The 21,849-nt window shown below is 42.0% G+C and overlaps 1 protein-coding gene and 1 pseudogene across 1 annotated transcript in view; both read right to left on the bottom strand.

Annotated features, from left to right (window-relative positions):
- Positions 1-10,122: 10,122 nt before the first annotated feature.
- LOC141136223 (actin-related protein 2/3 complex subunit 1A-A-like) lies at positions 10,123-10,703 on the bottom strand (annotated as a pseudogene).
- A 199-nt stretch (positions 10,704-10,902) lies between these two features.
- The window catches only part of LOC141124180 (vomeronasal type-2 receptor 26-like), a 48,939-nt gene continuing 37,992 nt past the window's right edge, over positions 10,903-21,849 (bottom strand). Inside the window, exon 4 of the mRNA XM_073612258.1 lies at positions 10,903-11,795. Within this exon, the coding sequence (XP_073468359.1) occupies positions 10,903-11,795 (893 nt within the window). The remainder of the gene's footprint in view (positions 11,796-21,849) is intronic.

The following is a 21,849-nucleotide window of genomic DNA, read 5'->3' as shown; positions in this document are numbered from 1 at the left end:
GACCTTATGTCCACTATTCAAAGCAACTACCAACTAAAAGAACAAGTCAAAACTGACCTGACCTCACTTTTCCATAATCTTACCAAGGCATTGGAAAAGAAATGTGCTCTACACTGGCACATACAATCTCTAGATCGGTATATACAAGAAAATATCAATCCAATAGGTTTAAGGATCCAAATCTTCCCTATTGTAGATCATATCTCTGATAATTTGAAGAAAAATTGGGAAGCTAAATTGAATGATTGTTCTAGAAATCTCATGATGTTGTTGCAAGACGAATACAGATCACAATTAAACAATCTTGACATTGAAATCGATGCTCTCTATGTTCGTTTAACTCCCCTAAAAACACATGAGGATTATTCCACCCTCGAAGAAAAACTGAGGGAACACCTCAAAACCTCCAGTAAGGCTATTCTTCAAAAAAAAGATAAAAAATTTTGGAGGGATAAAAATGCATTTAGGGAGAATAGAGCATATAGATGGCACCAAAACAAGGATTTCAGAAATAAAACTTCCAAAAAATCTTCAAAAAAGAAAAAAGAAAAAAGTGACTATAGCTCAGATACTAATTCTAATGCTTCTTCCTCAGCCTCTTCCCTCACAGACCGGTCTGTAAGGAAAAGAAAGGGACCTTTTGCTAAAACTCAAGAAACGGATGATGAATTACAACAAATTCACAAGAAAAAGAATGCAGATACCCCACATACATCACGGGGAAGTAAAGGTGAGAACACACCAAGACCCATGGAAGGCAATAAGGGACCCATCGTTGGTAGAAGCAAAGCAACCAAAGCCACTAAGGATTTGGGTGCTATTCCAAAAAATCAAACCCAGTTGGATACTTTTTTAGACAAAATGACCCTAACACAGGCCCTAGCTACACACAAGGAGCAGGATTCGACTCCGACTCCAACTGTGTAGAGGAGAGGCTGAATATTATCAATTTATCTTCACATATACTGACGGAGGCTGAGAGAGAGGTTCTTTCTCTGGGACTCTCTTTTTGTCCCAGTAGAAGTCTTGACAATTTTGAGGCAGTGAAGGATATTTTCATGTTTGCAAGAAAATTACTCTTCAAAAGTATGTACACTAAAACTAAGAAAGGTGAAGAAACAATTGCACCAAATCTGAAAGCAGCGGATTTTAGGGCCCTTCGGGACCTAAATCTACTGTTACAGGAAAGTGAGGGAATAGAGTTGAGTTGGCTAGATGCCTGGGAAAGTGATGATAGCGAAGAAGAAAAAACTGATGATTCAAAACATCAAAAACGTTTTAAGAAAAAATCACATAGATTTCCTGCACTCAGTCAGAATCCAGCCTTGGCACTATTTGTCAAACAAACTACCAAGGAAATTGAATCGTTGAACAAAGACAAATCTATTAGAAACTTGACTCAGGAACAACAAAGGGCCTTACACTCCCTTAAAAATAATTTGGACATAACCATTAAGGGATCGGATAAGGGCGGCAATATTGTATTGATGGATAATTCCAAATATGAGGAGATGTGTTTAAAGATCCTCAATAATCGAAAATGTTATCGAAAAATCTCAGCATCCCTGGTTGATGGATTCAATCAAGAATTCTATCGACTAGTGGATGAAGCTTTTGTAATGGGAGCCATCACTGGTGAGCTATTGGAGTTCATACGCACCAAACATCCTCGTATCCCCACTATGTATGCACTTCCCAAAGTGCACAAAAATTTACACAACCCTCCGGGGCGTCCTATTATATCGGGCAATGGCAGCATATCAGAAAGTATCAGTCAAGTCATTGACCAACATCTTAGACCTCACGTTTTAGAATTGGCGTCCTATACTAAAGATACCATCCATTTATTACAGATATTGGAGGATCTTGTAATCCCAGAGTCATCCTTTTTAGTGACTATAGATGTCGAATCACTATACAACAGTATACCACACGACCTGGGGATAGCTGTGGTTGGTCGCGTTCTAGGTCAAAAGGCGACCACTGAATGGAAATTCAACAAATTCATTCTGGAAATGCTCGACTTCATTCTTCGACACAATGTGTTTCTATTTGGTGGTTCCCACTACCTCCAGGTACAGGGTGTTGCTATGGGGACGTGCTGCGCCCCCTCTTATGCAAACCTGTACCTGGGGGAGTGGGAAAAGGACTTTCTGACCAACGATGAGTTAACTATGTATACAGAACATGTCGTCTTATGGCAAAGATACATAGACGACATCTTTCTGATATGGAATGGACCAGAGGATGTTTTGAAAAGCTGCCTCAAGGCAATGAATCATAATACTATGAACCTTTTTTTCACCATGTCATATGATCTCCAAGAAATCAATTTTTTGGATGTTACCATCTACAAGAATAAAAATGGTCGAGTTGCTAGTACTCTGTTCAGGAAGGAGACTGCCGGCAACACCCTTTTGCATGCTGACAGTTTCCATCCAGAACCCTTGAAAAAATCCATACCCTTTAGTCAGTTTTTAAGATTAAAACGTAACTGCACCACTATGGAAACTTTCCAGTGTGAGGCGGATAAGCTCAGCAAAAGACTGCTTTCAAGGGGATACACCAAGTCCTCCTTGAAAAAAGCATTTAATCGTGTCAAAAACCAAGACAGACACGCTTTAATTTTTGGGACCAAAACCCAAAAATCTGATGACACGACAAGGATCATCCTACGCTATTCTAATTAACACAACACTATAAGGAAAATCCTTACGAAATACTGGTCAATTCTGACTGATGACCCAGTTTTGGGAAGTCTGTTAACTCCAAAACCACAAATTACCTTTCGGAAGGCAGGTTCTTTAGCCGATCTACTCACCCAAAGCGAATATAAGGGGAACCAAAGAGGGGACCCATGCAAAACATGGGGGACCTTTCCCTGTGGCAAGTGTTCTTTCTGCAATGTGATTGGGAAAAGGACTTCATTTTTATTACCCAATGGGGAGCGTTTTCAACTAAAACATTTCGCCAATTGCCAAACCCGAGGGGCTGTCTATATGGTACAATGCCAATGCGGGGCATTTTACATTGGCAAAACCCACCAGGAATTTAGACAGCGCGTCAGCAAACATCTGCTGAGTATGCAGATTGGCAACCTGTATCTTCCCCTCGGCAGACATGTAGCCAGGGGACATGGATATAGGATGCCATCTGTAAACTTCACAGTGATTGATCGTGTCCATGTCCCCCTACGTGGTGGTGACTGGAACAAGACTCTCCTGCAACGCGAAATGCATTGGATCAGACATCTTGATGCCACTACCCCACCAGGCTTAAATGAAGCAGAAAGTTTTAGACCTTTTCTTGAAGGTTTTAGTTCTGGCAAAACAGACTGATGTGATCTTTTCTGCCTCCCCTTTGCTTTGATGGCTTGAACCTCCTCTCCCCTTCTTTCTCTCCCTTCTTTTCTCTTTCTTTTGCATTTCTCATCCATCCTTTCCTACATCTTTATAGCTTATGGATTAACATGTGAAATGATAAATGTCTAATAGGGGTATTTTTCTGCTTATATGTTGGTTTTATGTAAAAATCGTTTATTTTCTTTTTTCCATAGAGTGACATCTCATGGGCTGGTTGGGAGAATTTTAGGCTTTGATCCTTTTCTCCCTTTCCCGTCCATGATAGTGTCCTTCAGGATCTATTTATTTATTCAATTGTATGTATATAATCTGTAGCTTCAGCTTTCATGATATGACGGTTTTTCTCGGATGGCGCTCCGATCCCCCCCCCCCTTTCGGATGCGTGGTCATATCGTGCACCCGGCACAGGGGGGGGCCCAAACTTCAATGTAGGGGCCCCCTTTCTCCATTGCCACTCGATGGTGCCTTGTGATGCCATCTTCTGGCATATAATGGATCTTTCTGTGTCGGGGGCTTTTGTTCTCTACTGGAGGATTTATTCCCTTCTTTGGGATTATTCTCCTATAAATGAGTCACTGCTCTAATACTAGACACAGGATAATTTTTCTCCCAGTTGTCTAGCTATATATGATAATAACTTTTGATTTTTTGCTGTACACCTTATTAAACAAATTCTTTTTTCCATCAAACAACAGGTTGGAAACTGTCTTTTGACATGTCCCCCTGTATGTGTAGATTTGGTGGAGGACGTCTCTGCCCCTTCCAGGATCTGCTATGAATGTTCTCTCAGCAGTATCGGTAATATTTTGTTTTGACACACGTCCGTTGATCCTGCAGATTGAAGGGTAGGTGGAGCGGAATGCCGGCCTGTCCTCACTTCCGGACAGGCGGGCGCTCACTTTAGTGTCAGCAATGGATGTTTTTTATCACAGTGCGCTTCCGGCGACTGACGTGGGGAAGGAGGCGGGTTTCCGGTCTGTCCTGCACCACGATCCGGTCACATGGACGCCTGTTCGACCAGTAAGGTGAGCGGGGGAATGACGTCACTTCCGCATATCGGATTGGCGTCACCGCCCCACGCCCCTTCAGCTAATTGACAACACAGGCTCATAAAGAGAACGCCGGGAGCCCCTGAGCCGCCAGCGCCATTTCTCGGTCACTCACTTATGAGATTGGATATCTCTTGGGGCTTATGCTGAGGTTCGGGACGGTGTTCTGTCCCCTCCTGGACCCTTTTTGGAATCTGTGTTCATCCATTGGAGACATGCAATAAAACTGTGGTAAGTCACAATCACAATCACAATCATATAGAAGTAAAAGTATTTAAACTATTGAAGAGTAGAATGATTATCTCCCCTTTTGGGGGCGATCCTTCACCTCTTCACTGTATCTCTAGGCCTTTACGCCCATACATTGCTCGGCTATTTGCCCGGTTTTTTTTGCTATTTAGACAAATGAATTCTACATTCATTTTATTATTTTCATTTTTTATGTCTCAGATTTTTGCATTTTTCTCTTTATAGGAAGGAAAACTTTCCTTCTCTATTGTTTATTGAAGACACACTCCACCCATATTCTTCATACAAGGTTGGTTTTGACTTCCACAGATGGCATGTCTCCCATACAGATGATATATAAATATATATATACATGTTTTTTTCAGATTTCACATCCCCCCTCTCCCCTAGCGTTTTCCTTTCGCCTGGGGTAATTTGGCGTCTCTCCTTGGATCTCAATTTCTGGGGGCTCTTTTGCACGATAAAAGACCGTTTACCAGCTGGAAGGGGGGAGTCCTTGGAGTGTCATTCTGAGAACTTGTTGGATCAATCATGATTGCTGTAAGCTTTTTTCACATATTATTTCTCTTTTGGTATTGTAAACACATATGTATGTACACTTATGCCAATTTTGTGCCTTTCAGATAATGGCAAAAACTTATCCCTGAAGAAGAAATTTTACTATTTCGAAATGCGTCGGATTATAAGATTTTGTGCCACGTCTATAGTATATCTTATTGTTTTTCTTTTTCAAATATATATGGTTATATGTTTAATTCATTTTTTAATAATCTTTTGTATAAATAAAATTTATTGTAATTTTTTAATATATTTTGGTTTTTTTGTTGCCCCAAAAATCCCAATCTCTTGAGGTTTCTATTCCATATTGTTAAGGGATGATGGCAACTTCCTCACACTAAATTTCTGAGAAGTCTATACACTTTCCATTGCTGACATTTCCTCAATTAAAATCTAGACATGACCTCCCAAACTCATATCTGTTTAGATTTTTGCAGCTCAGGCATGCATTTCAGGTGCAGTTTCGAGAGATGAGGGTGGAATCGCTGCCTTCGTCTCTCGAATCAATACTATCAAGTGAGGAAATGGTAAAAACATTATCGATATCATATAAAGAATTTTTCAAATCCACTCCACTGGGGATAACTAGATGTCGGGAAAAATGGGAGGCAGAGATACAAGATGTACAGGGGGAGGACTGGGATGATATGTGGACACAACCCTTTAAACACCTCGTATCCGCAAGGGATCGGTTGATCCAGTTTAAATTTCTGCACAGGAGTTATTTTACCCCAGCTAGGCTGGCAAAGATTTTTCCGAATGTTCCAGCAGAATGTTGGAGATGTTCTCAATCTCCGGCAGACGCTGATCACATCTTCTGGCGCTGCACTCAGGTTCAGAGGTTCTGGTCAGATATTACATCTTGCATTGCAGTACCTATACCGACAACTGTAAAGGTTTGTTTGCTGGGACTAGTGGATGAAGTGGTGCCATCCCGTACTATGCGAACCATGCTCAACATCTTACTATTTTATGGTAGAAAAGCCATCTTGTTACACTGGAAAAAACCCAGAGCACCAACAGTGGATTTTTGGAAGGGTTTAGTCAATGCTATGTTACCACACTACAAACACACCTATGAAGCAAGAGGTTGCCTAAAAAAATTTGATAAAGTCTGGCACACTTGGTACAACTCCAGTAATACAGTGGGATAGAGTGGGGAGGTACTGCCTGATACCTGCTCCACAGCAGACCCTTGATCATATAGAAAGAGAGAAGCTTGTGCTGCACCTCTTGATGCATAGATAATACATAATAACCATACATATGTCTTGCTTATTGCATTATAATTACAATGGAAACCAGCAGAACAATAAACCAATAGGTATATGAATACGGGGAGGATTGCATTGATACAATATGTGATCATTTAAGATTTAAATAATATTATAGTTGGGGATATCAACAATTCCAAAATCCTTTATAAAGAGCTGTGACTCAAAGTTGGGAGTTTTTTTTTTTTTTTTTTTAGTTGAAGGAAGGGAGGAGGGAGGGGAGGGGGTTAAATGGTGTTTAGATATGTTAGACAGCTGAACTATGTTAGTTAGAACAGGAAAAGGCCATGTTGGCCATACATGGAAGGTGTCCATTGATCACCTTACCGTACTGTCTTTTATATTGTTGTTTTGTATTAAACGAAAAACCAATAAATAGAATTTAAAAAAAAAAAATGATGCCTACTCCTGTCCCTTCACAAGCTTCTTTGGACAGGGACTTACAAGAATCTCTTTCCGCAGAGGCCTGGGACACCATCTATGAATACGCTCACAAGTGCTCCCTAAATGTAGCCATCCAAGAAAATGGTTATAAGGTTATTACAAGGTGGTACAGGACTCCCTCCCGCCTCCATAAATTTTCCCCTACCATCCCCAACACTTGCTGGAGGTGTGGGGAACAGGAAGGAACCATGCTTCATATATGGTGGGGTTGCGAAAGACTTTTTGGAGGGAGGTTCACGATCTCATCCTGCATGTTACTACATTTACCCTGGACTACACCCCTGCACAATTTCTTTTGCACCATATGTCCCAGTTAAAAAAGAACTATTACAAATCATTGGCCATGCACATGGTGAATGCGGCTAGACTTTGCATCCCAATACATTGGCACTACACACATACTCCAATGATCAGAGAATGGTTTGCGAGACTATCTAAAATAAAGGAAATGGAGGAACTGATCCACATATCCCAGGAAATAATGTGCAAATTCTCAATTATATGGGCATGATGGACCCACTTCACAACCAGCGAACGCTATCGCCATTACGTTCCCTAAGGCTTGTCGATGACTACCAGCTTTTTTTCCAGGCCACTCCTCAGGAGGTGGGGGGTGGGTCCACTGGTAGGTGTCGACAACAACACCCAATCGTCCCTTTCCCTCCCTAGCCCTTATCCCTAGTCTCCCCACTTTTTTTCCCCTTTTTTTCTCCCTCTCTCTCTCTTTCTCCTCTCCCCATCTCCTGGCTTGTTCAAAGTTCAAAGTTCTAATGTGACATATGTTGTGACTTGTATACATGCTTCTTTTTATCTTGAATAAAAAAATCTTTATGGAAAAAAAAAGATTTGTTCGGGCGTTATAGGTTTTGTATATTATTTAATACGTTTTGTAGTTTTATAGAGTAGGCTTGTTTAGATCGGGCACCTAATTGGATTAATATTCCACGTGGAAAATTCTTTGTGCGCATTCCATAAGGAGAAAATATTGGTATCAGTAGTGTTGTTAACAAGGAAGAACTTATGGAGATGTTGAGTGAGCACAGCGTTTGTCTTTTTTTCTTTGATTATTTTATTATTTCATCACCACAACAAGGTAGGGTGTTGGGAATCTGATTACAAGATTGTGATTAATATAGGCACATGGTCGGACCATGTGATATCAGCAATTTCAGAAGAAGATATCCATTGTAAAAGCCATTTGTCCACTAGACATAGATCAATACGTGAATAAAAATTGAACCTGGAGGAGTGATAGGGGAAACGAACAACGCTTTCTCTTGGATGTGGAGTCTAAAAGGGGATACCTTCATTAAATGTAACCATATTTCTACACTTAGAGGCTCCTCTCTTCTTTTTTATACTCAGTTGTGACATGACGCTACTTTTATATCAAGACATCGCTTATATATCAAGGCAAAATTTATTAAAACATTTTGCTTGTCTTGCAAAACGCTCTCAAACCAAGTTACTCTCAAACCAAGGTTTTACTGTACCTTGATTTGAGTTGGGAGCATAGATTCCCACAATTATGTAGTGCTTATAATTTATTGTACACACTAGAATGATATATCTACCATTTTCGTCTATGATAGAGGAGTGAAGTTTTAGGTTTACAGAATTCCTTAGCGATGAGAACTCCTCTCTTTTTGGTGGAGAATTCAGCAGAAAACGAAAATGGGAAATTCTCTGTGTTGGTACTTTGGAGCTGCAGATCTTTTGAAATGTCCCTCTTGGACGATTACTATGTAGGCTTTGAAGTTGTGGCCTCATCCCATAGGGAAAAATTCTTGGCAGGGTGGTTTAGTCCATGGCTATTGATAGATAGTAGTGTAAGGGACATTGGGGTGGTATAGATGGTTGGTATCAACATTATTCTTCCAGATCTTGAACAGTGTGGACTTGGATATGTGGAAACCAGTAAGAGTCTGTAACAAAAATGCCTTAGGGTGGTTTAACATGCTAACATTAGAGCAGAGATGGTAGAAGCTAATAGCCTCGCAGTGCCTTGGTGGAAGTAAAATGAGAGTAGGTTATAAAGGCAGATGGCGTGGAACGGTAGCCATGAGAATAGTGTTAGAGACCATGTATGAACATGGAAGAAAAAAGAAAAGTAATAATAACATAACAAGTTCAAAAAAATGAAGTACCAGTGCAGATCACCTGTTGTATGTGGGGAAAATATTGCTAGTGAGTAGACAAGGAGACTCACTTCTCCAGGGGGATACGGCCTGAGCAGTGACAGTGAGCTTTAGCTGGTGTCCACAGCGCTTAAGGCTTCTTATTGCTACACTTACTCGAGCACCGATTTCCTTCTCCGGTGGGATTTGGGGAGAAGTGAGAGGAGTGTGCTTCAGGTGGCTCTACCGGGATAATTTTCCATTCTATCAGTAGGTGTAACCCCTCGCTAAGTGTGTTTATAGTTGAAGTGGAGCTGTCACAGATAATCTTGAGTGTAGCAGGATATTTCCATTCATATCCTATGTCATGGTTCCTCAAATCTTTGGTGAAGGATATTAGATTCCTATGTCTTTGTAGGGTATGGGCAGAGAGGTCAGGAAGCACTTGAATGGCCACAGCTTTCTCAGGAAGGTGATCATTTTTGCAGAAAGTTGTGAGGATGGTTTCTTTCACTTGGAAGTAGAGCATCCATAGAAGGACATCTCTTGGTACTTCTTGAGGGAGGAATGAAGGTTTGGGGATCCTGTGGATGCGATCTATTGTGAGGTCTGCTGAGAATAGTGATGGTACTGCAGCTTAGAAGAGGTCTTGTACAAAGTGAGGAAGTTTAGATGGTTGTACAGACTCTGCAATATAGTTTTAGGTTGTTTAGCATGGAGTGGTCCTTCAGGTCTGCTATCTTTGACTTTAACCAATCAATGTCCTCTGAATGAGATGCGTGTGCATCTACCGTGTTGTTAAAGGATTCCATGCAGACCCCCATTGAATCCTCTAGGTTACTCACTCTCTCTCCTAAATCTTGTATTTCAGCATTGCACTTTTGGAAGCAGGCAAGCATGTCTGGTTGGGGGGATGAGCATAGCGATAGGAGCATGTCCTTCATGATAATATCTTGGCTGGCCCACTGTGGGGAATTCAGCAATAGGGTCAGGTTTAGGGGTGCTATCTTCTTGGTTAGGATGTTGTTGTTTTCAATGATACTGTTTTATATTTTGTATATATTTTATGTTAGTGACGCTGTGAAGATGTGTCCTTCTCCTTACATACCGTCTTGAATGTAACCTGTAGAGGGATATACAGGCTAATTTTAGGCTGATGAGGGCCTTTATAAGCCATTATGAAATCACAAGATCCTGCAGCCAAAAGTACATTATTTGGGTGCCAGTCCAGGCATGGTTTCTTGATGTGTTTGCTCACCCACTAGTCATTTTTTGACTCAAAGTAGCACACAGATATAGGTCTTGCTCCGCTCCCCACTGCAAACTTTTTTCCAAAGGTGACCACTTGACAAAGGTTGCTGCTCGATTTATATGTAATATAACCAATGTAGGTTTCCATACTCCATCTTTTTGGCTCCACAAATAAGCATTGCGATCAGTTCCACAGGTCACTATATGATCACTTTTAGGGGCCAAGTCTATGCCTTTAATGTGTTCATTGTGCTCCTTCAGTTCATAATCCTGCCCTCACTGGTACCTTTTTTGCTTGTAGATGTGTACCTCATGGATATTCAGGCTTATTGCAAATTGTGTGTGGTCTTTATTCCAGGTGTGGCAACTGATAGGTTAAGGTAAGAACTGGTATGACATTCTGAACTTGTTTCTCCGTAATGAGCTCTACAGCGGGGATAGAAAGATTTGCGGACTCTGGTGGAGTCTGGAACAGGAAGCAGAATGAGTGTTTATATATAGCAGTGTTAATTTTTCATATACTAGTTAAATACCAAAATTAACAATAATAGAGATAATGCTATAACTGCTGGTAACCCCCCATGTTGCTCCATATATATTAATGGATAAATATTTTTGTATTCAGTTCAGGTCTGAACAGAATTATGTAACATTTTGGGAAAAATATACAGCCAAGAAGTCCAGAATTTGATGCCATTATAGCAAAAACCTCCACAGCCACCACGTATTTCCCTCTGGTGCTCAGATAGGCCGGGATCATGGCAATCCAGACACTGCAGAACACCAGCATGCTAAAGGTGATGTACTTGGCCTCATTAAAACTGTCGGGTAATGTCCTGGCTAAAAAAGCGATAATGAAACTCACAGCTGCCAGAATTCCCATATATCCCAGGACAGAGTAGAAGCCGATAACTGAACCCTCATTACACTGAATGATGATCTTCCCCTGATAAGAGTGAGTGTCCCGATCCTGGAAGGGAGGAGAAATAGACAACCAAGTGACACAGATTATGACTTGAACCAGTGAGAAGACACAAATGATAACATTGGGCAGTTTGGCTCCCACCCATTTCCTCCAGAGACTCCCAGGTTTAGTGGCTTTAAAAGCAATACACACCATGATACTTTTGGCAAGTAGAGAAGAGATGGCGACTGAGAAGATGACACCAAAAGAGGTTACACGCAGCATGCAGGTCACATCTACTGGATGGCCGAGGAACAAGAAGACACAGAGGAAGCTCAGCATGATGGAGACCAGGAGAAGATAACTCAGGTTCCGGTTATTAGCTTTAACAATGGGGGTGTCCTGGTAATGTATAAATATCCCCAATATTATAGCAGTCAGATGAAAACAGAGGATGGAGACAGCTGAAAATACTGCAACAATGGTATCATCAGTGTAGGAGAGAAAGTCCATCACTCTTGGAACACACCGATCCTTCTTCTTATTTGGCCATTCTTCATTGCGACATTTCATGCAGTTTTCACTGTCTGAAGGAAGAACAATACAAAAACAATGAGCACAAGAAATGTGTTATAGGCAGAAAAGGGATAATGGGGAGTTTCAATGTAAATTGTCTGAAAATAATATTCTTTTATTTGCTGTTAAATACACCATTAGGAACATATTGTGATATACTGTGCATATATCTATATCTATATATCTATATATATATCTATCTATATCTATCTATATATATATATATATATATATATATATATATATATATATATATATATATATATATATATATATATATATATATATATATATATATATATATATATCTCTATATCTATCTATCTATATATATAGATAGATAGATATAGAGATATATATATATATATATATATATATATATATCTATATCTATATCTAGATATATATACAGTACCTGACCGCGAGATTGTGTTTCCGGCGCGATGGGGCTGGTTCTTGGCGACAGGGCACTGTGCATGTCGCGCTGGCTCGCTGATCGGGAAAGGAAAACTTTCTTTTCCTTTCACGATGAGCGACAGGCAGTGCTGACAGATGTCTGGTGTGAATCATGAGGGGAAACTCAGCACCAAATTTTAACTTAAAAAAAGGGCATGGGTTACCCCTCAGGGGCATACCAGGCCCTTGGGTCTGGTATGGATTGTAAGGGGAACCCCCTTTCTGAAAAACCGGCGTGGGGGTCCCCCCAAATCCATACCAGACCCTTATCCGAGCAAGCAGCCCGGCCGGTCAGGAAAAGGGGTGGGGATGAGCGAGTGCCCCCCTCCTGAACCGTACCAGGCCGCATGCCCTCAACATGGGGGGTGGGTGCTTTGGGGGAGTGGGGGGCACCCTGCGGGCCCCCCCACCCCAAAGCACCTTGTCCCCATGTTGATGAGGACAAGGGCCTCTTCCCGACAACCCTGGCCGTTGGTTGTCGGGGTCTGTGGGCGGGGGGCTTATCGGAATCCGGGAGCCCCCTTTAATAAGGGGGCACCCAGATCCCGGCCACCCACCCTATGTGAATTAGTATGGGGTACATGGTACCTCTACCCATTCACCTAGGAAAAAAAAGTGTCAATAAAAAAACACACTACACAGGTTTTAAAAGTAATTTATTAGGCAGCTCCGGGGGTCTTCTTCTGACTTTGCGGTCTTCTTCCGATTTCGGGGGTCTTCTTCCGACTTCTATGCTCTCTCCGGCCTCTTCTCTCGGTGTTCGGCTTCTTCTCCCGGTGTTCGGCCTCTTCTCCCGGCTCTTTTTCCAGCTCTTTTGCTAGCGGGGGCCCGGTCTTCTGCCGCTGTCTTGTCCCCTCTTCTCTTCTTACGATGTTGACACGATGCTCTCTCCTGCTGGAATGCTGTGTGCAAGCTGCGCAGCCATTTATATAGGCGGTGACCCTGCCCCTTTGTGACATCACCGTCCCAGCATGCGCAGGGACTCTGGGGTCATGCCCCTTAGACCGGGCCCCCGCTAGCAAAAGAGCTGGAAGAAGACAGCGGAGGGGCCCGGGAGAAGAGGTCAAACACTGGGAGAAGAAGCCGAACACCGGTAGAAGAGGCCGGAGAGAGTGGAGAAGTCGGAAGAAGACCCCCGAAGTCGGAAGAAGACCCCAAAGTCAGAAGAAGACCCCCGGAGCTGCCTAATAAATTACTTTTAAAAGCTGTGTAGTGTGTTTTTTATATTGACACTTTTTTTTCCTAGGTGAATGGGTAGGGGTACCATACTCATTCACATAGGGTGGGGGGCCGGGATCTGGGGGCCCCCTTATTAAAGGGGGCTCCCAGATTCCGATAAGCCCCCCGCCCGCAGACCCCGACAACCAACGGCCAGGGTTGTCAGGAAGAGGCCCTTGTCCTCATCAACATGGGGACAAGGTGCTTTGGGGTGGGGGGGCCCACAGGGCGCCCCCCCTCCCCCAAAGCACCCACCCCCCATGTTGAGGGCATGCCTGGTACGGTTTAGGAGGGGGGGCGCTCGCTCGTCCCCACCACCTTTCCTGACCGGCCGGGCTGCGTGCTCGGATAAAGGGTCTGGTATGGATTTGGGGGGACCCCCATGCCAATTTTTCAGCGTAGGGGGTTCCCCTTACAATCCATACCAGACCTAAGGGCCTTGTATGCCCCTGAGGGGGAACCCACACCGTTTTTTTTCATTTAAAATTTGGCGCGGCGTTCCCCCTCATGATTCATACCAGACAGCTGTCAGCACTGCCTGTCGCTTATCGCGAAAGGAAAAGAAAGTTTTCCTTTCCCGATCAGCGAGCCAGCTCAGCGCTGGCTCCCGTGACAGGACTTGCAGGTGTCAAATCTCGACGATAAATGCGGCGAGATTGACACAATATCGCGGTCACCTACTGTATCTATATATATATATATCTATAGATATATATATCTATATATATATCTATAGATATATATATAGATATATATATCTATAGATATATATATATATATATATATAACTGTGTGTGTGTGTGTGTGTGTATATGTATGTGTGTGTTTAGGGATTCTAAGTAATTCTCAAAAAAAACAAAAAAATATTATTTATACTTGTAGGAGAGGAATGTCAGAAGTCAGAACTGGCCTGGTAGTAGTTAAGCACCAGAAGCTTAGCTTAATTACTGGACTGTCTAATTAGCCCTCCTAGTTCTTGTCTTGAGACTACAGAGTGATTAGTCTCTATGTTGTAAGAAAAAAAGGATGGGGGGATAGTTTGAACTGACTGATGCCACAAAAGTGGCATCAGTCCTGCTCAGCTCTGATTCAGTAGCGGTCTGCTCATGAACATCCTGCTAAGTGGAACAGACAAAGCCGTGTGAATACTTTCTCCCTGTTAGTAATCTCACCTAGTAGATCACACATCTGTACAAAATGAACAATGCTGGTAAGGTAGGTGGATGCTTTAAAGGGACAGAAAGATACCGGACATCAGATGGATATGATTAATACAGACCAAAGCTTAAAGCGAATGTACAATGTTTGTTTTTTTTGTTTTATTCCAGTCTTTATTTATTGGAGATGAAGAACAAGCATATGACAAACATAAGAAAATCAATCTTCATCCAAGCATTGAATCCATACAGAGTACAGACCATTGGAGGATACAACACTCCCTTTGGATTGGTCTAATCATGGGGAGGAGTAAATGATGGAAAGGTTTCATTCATCTTGTAGTCTTCCACTATCTATTGGAGTTGCCAGGGATGAGGGGTTCAGAGATATTGGGGTGTTGTATTCATAATGGGGTTTATGAAATTACAGAGATTTGTAGGAAAGGGGTAGGGTGAGATGGGGATAGAAGAGGTCAGTGTAAGAGTCCAGGGCTTACTATGCATGCACCAATGGTGCGTTGCCGTAAGAGGAAATTCGTGCCAACTGAGCATGCGCCAAAGAGGCCTCAGTGCGCCAACCCGCACCTGCGTAGAAGACCTGATGGAAAAAGGCAGGAAAATGCCCAGGAGATGCGCAGGAAGTGACCTCAACCTGATGGAAAAGGGAGGGGAAAATGCCCAGGAGGCGCACAGCAAATGACCTCGAACTTCCCTATATAAGACCAGCCCAGACACTGCCAAATTGCTGGATTATCTTCAGTCCCCCCTTGTTCCTGTGCAAGTGTGTGATTTGTCTGAACTTGTTGTGACCTGGAAACCTATTTGACTACTCTTGATTGCTGCTTGCCATTGACCTCGGATTTTTACCTTGACCATTCTACTTCTTTGCCCCTTTTGTACTCAGCTGTCAGATTGGAACCAACCCCTGCTTGGATCTGGACCATTTTTCTTCTGATTAACCCTTTTATACCTCGTTGCCAAACTGGACTTGACCTTGGCTCGGATCTCGGACTAAGGCTGGCACCCGTGCCACACGGTGTCCACCAAGTCTCTGTCTCCATCTCCAGAGGCTTCAAGGACCCGAAGTGCAAGGGAGGCCTCCCCACTACTTCGGTCTGATCTCAGGTACGTGGCCCGCCTGACAGTCAGAGATGATGAAGTATTGGGGGAGGTGGAGGAAGAGGAGGGGAAGTCTGTATTTATGAGGGTGATGGGAACAAAGGTGGGTAAGACAAGTAGAGAAGGTAATCTAGATGTGGTGGTTAGGTGGGGTAGGTGGGCAGGTTCAGGGAATTGGGAGACAGTAATGTTTTTTTAGATGTTATAGCTGGGGTCAGAAATGCTGTGCATTGTGACATATCAGGAAGGCATATTCATTCAGACTTGTAAGGCTATGACAGGCCAATTTTATTTATACCATGCAAAAAAATTACTTTTTGTTGCTGTCAGAAGTGGTAGTGGCAATAAAAAACTACAACTGTGCAGGGCTGACACTATTTCTTGTGAGTTCATTCCACAAACTCCTGTATGTTGTTTTAGCAGGATTAAGGAACTGAGTGAATTTCTGGCAGGGGCAACAGGTATCTTTTTGTATTTGCAGGGTCTTTAAGAGGATAAAGCATGGGGTAATGTGCACACATTGCAGAGATGTACTTTACTGTATATATGTAAATGTAGCACTAACTCACGGTGGAGCTGCTTATTTTAAGCGGGCTGTTACCGTCACCTTTTTACCTGTGATTTCACCAACACCAAACTTAGAGTCCGCGTTAACCTTATTATCAAACAATGTAGGCACCAGTCACTTGAGTACTTTTCCAATGCTGTAATGGGAGATAACTGGAAGAAGTAGCAGGAAAGAGGTAGAAGAAGAGTTGCAGGAAAGTTCAAATACCTTTTCTTGGCGTAGCACTAAGGAATTGAAATCTCAAGGATGAATATATCCTCCATTCAGGATTAAATCTTTGCCCGCCCGGATAGGTCTCTCTCACTAACCTAGCGTACGTAGCACGAACAAAAAGTCTCTGCCACAGACTTGAGTGGAACAAAACTGTACGATCCTCTGCCACAGGATGTAGTAGTTTTCGATAAACAGCAAACACAGTACCAGAACCTTTAAGCTGACCCAGCAGTACTTGTGCGGTAGATTAGTTTAAGATGCGTCTTTCAATCGAGTCACCAGGCCCTTCTTAAGACCAGCCAAGATGGGTCCTCCCATGGATCTTCCCAATTGTCCGGCTTCTTCCCGCAGGACAGACAGCACAGGACAATCCCAGCGATAGCAGGCCCCAGACAGGCTTATGGGCCTACCCGCATGGCTGCCGCAATGCAACCCTCTAGGCCGGAGGGCCACGAGGTAGAACTCACTAACACATACCTTTAGGCCAGGAGGGCCACGAGGTAAAGCTCCCAGAAACATGGCGTCTGTCCCATAAATACTCTCTCCCAGAATGCAACCCGGAGGACCACCTCCGCCGAGTTGTCTATGGGACAGAAGAGCACTCATATACTTCAGCTTGTTGCTTTCCAACACCGACCTATGGTGACAACAACACCCACAGGTCCAATGTGGAACTGCACGCAACACGGCCAAACTGGAACAGAGGGTAATCTAACAGTAAATTAAATCTGAACTGTGTACAGCCCAGATGATCCACTAAATTTACATATAAGCGGTAGATTGGAAAATCTACCAGCGCTACATAAACTAGCAATAATACACCACCACAGGATGGTACTGTGGGTGTATAGACGGTGGTAAAAAGTGCCACATCCTATTAACTGAGATTGGATACATAGAGACAAAATTATGTTTTTTTTAGGCACCAGTATATTAAAACATATTTTTTATTATAACCTCTTTTACAAAATATCTTAAAAGCATATAAAAAGTGAATACAGACTTTTACAAACATTAATCAACACAACCAACTCTAACCGCTGGGCCAGAGTCGGTAGATGTAACAACCACTGGGAATGTCCCTTAGCAGAGTGGAAGCAGAATAGCATTTTGGAGATGCAAGCTCTACATGTTTCGCGATACAACGCTTCTTCGGGAGTTTATAAATATTTTACACTGAATAAATGGAAAAAACACATAAATAAATATACAAATCGTCAAACACAATATATGTATTTTGCTTTGTAAAGGAACAAGTTATGAGGAAAAAAACATAGATTGAGACTGAGTTCAGGATCCCAAAACTAGGAGCAGGCATGCAACCAGGGTGAGGAAAGATGTGGGTATACACCCAGTATCCATAAGTTAAAAGAAAGCCCGATGCCTCAATAAGAGTAGTGCATATGTAGAGTGAAATGGAAGAAGGCAGACACCATCACCCCACCCAGTGTCTGGGATGTATACTTATAAAATAACTTAACTTACCATAGATACAGTGCCTTGAAAAAGTATTCATACCCCTTGAAATTTCCCACATTTTGTCATGTTACAACCAAAAACATAAATGTATTTTATTGGAATTTTATGTGATAGACCAACACAAAGTAGCACATATTTGTGAATTGGAAGGAAAATGATAAATGGCATTCCAATTTTTTTACAAATAAATATGTGAAAAGTGTGGTGTGAACTTAGCCCCCTTTATTCTGATACCCCTAACTAAAATCTAGTGGAACCAATTGCCTTCAGAAGTCACCTAATTAGTAAATAGAATCCACCTGTGTGTCATTTAATCTCAGTATAAATATATCTGTTCTGTGAAGCCCTCAGAGGTTTTTTAGAGAATCTTAGTGAGCAAACAGCATCATGAAGGCCAAGGAACACACCAGACAGGTCAGTGATAAAACCGCGGAGAAGTTTAAAGCAGGGTTAGGTTATAAAAAAAATCCCACGCTTTGAACATCTCATAGAGCTCTGTTCAATCCATTATCTAAAAATGGAAAGAGTATGGCACAACTGCAAACCTACCAAGACATGGCCGTCCACCTAAACTGACAGGCCGGGCAAGGAGACCAATAATCAAAGAAGCAGCCAAGAGGCCCATGGTATCTCTTGAGGAGCTGCAGAGATCCACTGCTCAGGTGGGAGAATCTGTCCACAGGACAACTATTAGTTGTGTACTCCACAAATCTGGCCTTTATGGAAGAGTGGCAAGAAGAAATATATAAGAAGTCCCATTTGCAGTTTGCGAGAAACCATGTGGGGGAAAGCAAACATGTAGAAAGAGCTGCTCTGGTCAGATGAGACCAAAATTTAACTTTTCGGCCTAAAACCAAAACGCTTTGTGTGGTGGAAAACCAACACTGCACATCACCCTGAACATACCGTGCTTTTCTTCAGCAGGGACAGGGAAGCTGGTCAGAGTTGATGGGAAGATGGATAGAGCCAAATACAGGGCATTCTTAGAAGAAAACCTGCAAAAGACTTGAGACTGGGGTGGAGGTTCACCTTCCAGCAGGATAACAACCCTAAACACATAGCCAGAGCTACAATGAAATGGTTTCGATCAAAGTATATTCATGTGTTAGAATGGCCCGGTCAAAGTCCAGACCTAAATCCAATTGAGAATCTGTGGCAAGACTTGAAAATTGCTGTTCACAAAAGCTCTCCATGTAATCTGTGAAACGTGGATAATCTGCGCCACCCCCAGTGAATACTAATATAACACCATATAAAAATATGCATTACAAATTAATGAAAAATTAATAAAAATGTGTGTGATGGTGCTGCTATCTACAAAAAAACGGAATATTCAGTTTTAGAAATATGTGTAAAGTAAATAATAGATGCACAACCAAAAAGGGTACAATTGTGTATATAAAACACAAATGTGTGTACATAAGACACAAATATGTGCAACACCTGAGCTATGTGTGCGCCTTTTAACAATTTATTGAAAACAAAACACAGCAAAATAAATGTCCATCCATATACATAAATTGAGCTTGTGCTAAAAAAGAAAAACTGGTGCTGAAAAAGACACAGGAAGAAATCCAAAGGGCATTAAGTACAGTTCATTAGGAGTAGATTTTTTAGTGGAAGACCCCTATAAATCCTTTTTTCATGTAGTCCCACACGATAGCCAAGGAATAATGAAAATGCCAGATGGCCGCTTACCAGAATCATAGGACCTCTGTTACGGAGGTCTACTGGGCACAGACAGGAGGGAAGACTCAAGCTGGGGCGGCAATTACAAACATGCGTCTGGATCCTCTCCTCCATCAGTAAATCCAAGCTCTGCTCTGCTCTGTGGGACCTGCATTGGTGAGTAAGGATCGGGACTTCCAAGGGTCATAAAAACAAAAAAGAGGGCTTCATAGTGCAGTCCGTTAAAAAATATAAATTCCTTTATTTCGGCAACACTGCAACATTGACATCTATGGCATAAGAAAGAGCTGACACTTCAAAGTGAAAAAAACACACAGCCACTGGCTGGTGTGCGGTGACGTCTGGTCCTCTAGCTCTGCCCAACCCTGCATTTCTCTGTACTAGGCATCTACAGGGAAAGGAGGCTAGGACAAGACGTCACACACCCTAAGGCATATATACCTCGGCAGGAGCGTGACACCGGAACTTCAATTACAAGATATCACCAGTCTGTTTCCATTGTGTCTGAGGCAGAGGACAACCTACCTTCACTGCAAGTGACATAACCCATCACTGCTACACGAAAAGAGGAGGTGGTCCTGCATACCTAATCGCAAACATTATCATAGGAACTACATATCAATAATAATGTGAATAAAATGAAAAATAATAATAATACATATTTTAAAAATTGGAACTGCTAAATAATAAAGCAGTTAATACAATGCATAAAAGTAAATGGATAAAAAATTAATTCATAAAAATGAATTAATTAATAAAACATTTGGTTAAAAACAGGTAACAACAATTGGGTCATTCCTCAGTCTCCGAGATTAAAAATATCCCATGTCTCATATGCTGACAGCAAAAATTTGACAGAAAAAAGTTGCCAAGCATTACAAATAAACATGTAGAGTAAAAATGAATGCCTCCTAAACTCTCTACAAATTTTGGAAAAGGGGGGAGGAGGGGAGGGGAAGGGAGAAGCAAGAAAGGAGAATAGGATGCACAAATAAGGCAGTAATGGCCTAATCTCAAATCCACAAGGGTGGGGGTGGGGACCACAAAAATAGTATACTAGTAAAAAAGTATACACAGTGAGAGGAAAAAAACCCTTAGCTATTGTTAATGTAGCAACTGATATCCCTCTCAATGTTAAGACCTAAGGGACTATAACAGCGCATGTCAAAAATCCATTTGGTTTCTCCACGTGAGATGTGTCTTTTTAAATCTTTTCCTCTCCAATGGGGAACAAATTTCTCTATGGCTATGACCTCTAATAATGAAGGGTCTCGATTGTGAAATTGGCAAAAAAGTGCCATGAGACACTGTGGCCAATGAACCCTCTCCTTATGTTGGAAAGGTGCTCCCCAATTCTGATTTTAAGCGCCCGAGTGTTCCTATATATATATTGGAAGCCACACGGGCACTGAAGCAAATAATCCATGCCTATGGTCCCACAAGTAATAAACTCGGTGATGGAATAGGTCCTTGAGGTAACATAGGACGAAAAAGTGGAGGTTATGATAGTTTTGGAGGATGCACACATTGAGCACCTCCTGCACAGAAAAAAACCCCTTCAAGATGCCAAACATACTGACCTTTGGGGAGGGTCTACAACACTAGGAGCCACCAAATCTTTAAGAGTCTGATTTTTATGATAAAGGACCTTAGGTCGTTCTGGAAGCTGAGGTCCCAATATTTTATCACTCTTCAAAATCTGCCAATATTTTTATATTGTTCTATTTACCCACCAAAAATGTGAAGAAAAAGTAGTCAGGAAAGATTACTTCTCGCACTTCTTTATCCAACTGTAGTGGTTTGTATCCCTTTTTCCAGAAATCGATTTTTAAAACCATTTGCCTGGGACTCAAAGTCCTGGATACGTGAACAATTGCGTCTAATGCGTTGAAATTGCCCTTGGGGTATGGCCTTAAGCCAATTAGGATGGTGGCCACTATCCATTGGGATGTACCCATTTCTGTCGGTACTCTTAAAGAAAGTTTTGGTCAACAGAACACCCTGTTCTTTAAAAATTACTAGGTCCAAAAAATTAACAGAGTTGTTGCAAAACTCATACGTAAATGTAATACCCCAATCGTTGGTATTAAGAGTTGTCATAAAGGTACTTAGTGATTCCTCATCCCCTTTCCAGAGAAAGAATGCATCATCTATATAACAACGCCA

This window comes from Aquarana catesbeiana, linkage group LG01, assembly GCF_042186555.1.
Source record: "Aquarana catesbeiana isolate 2022-GZ linkage group LG01, ASM4218655v1, whole genome shotgun sequence".
In the NCBI taxonomy this organism is placed as follows: domain Eukaryota; kingdom Metazoa; phylum Chordata; class Amphibia; order Anura; family Ranidae; genus Aquarana; species Aquarana catesbeiana.
Note: the sequence above shows the minus strand (reverse complement) of the source record. Positions and strands in the feature narration are given on the sequence as shown.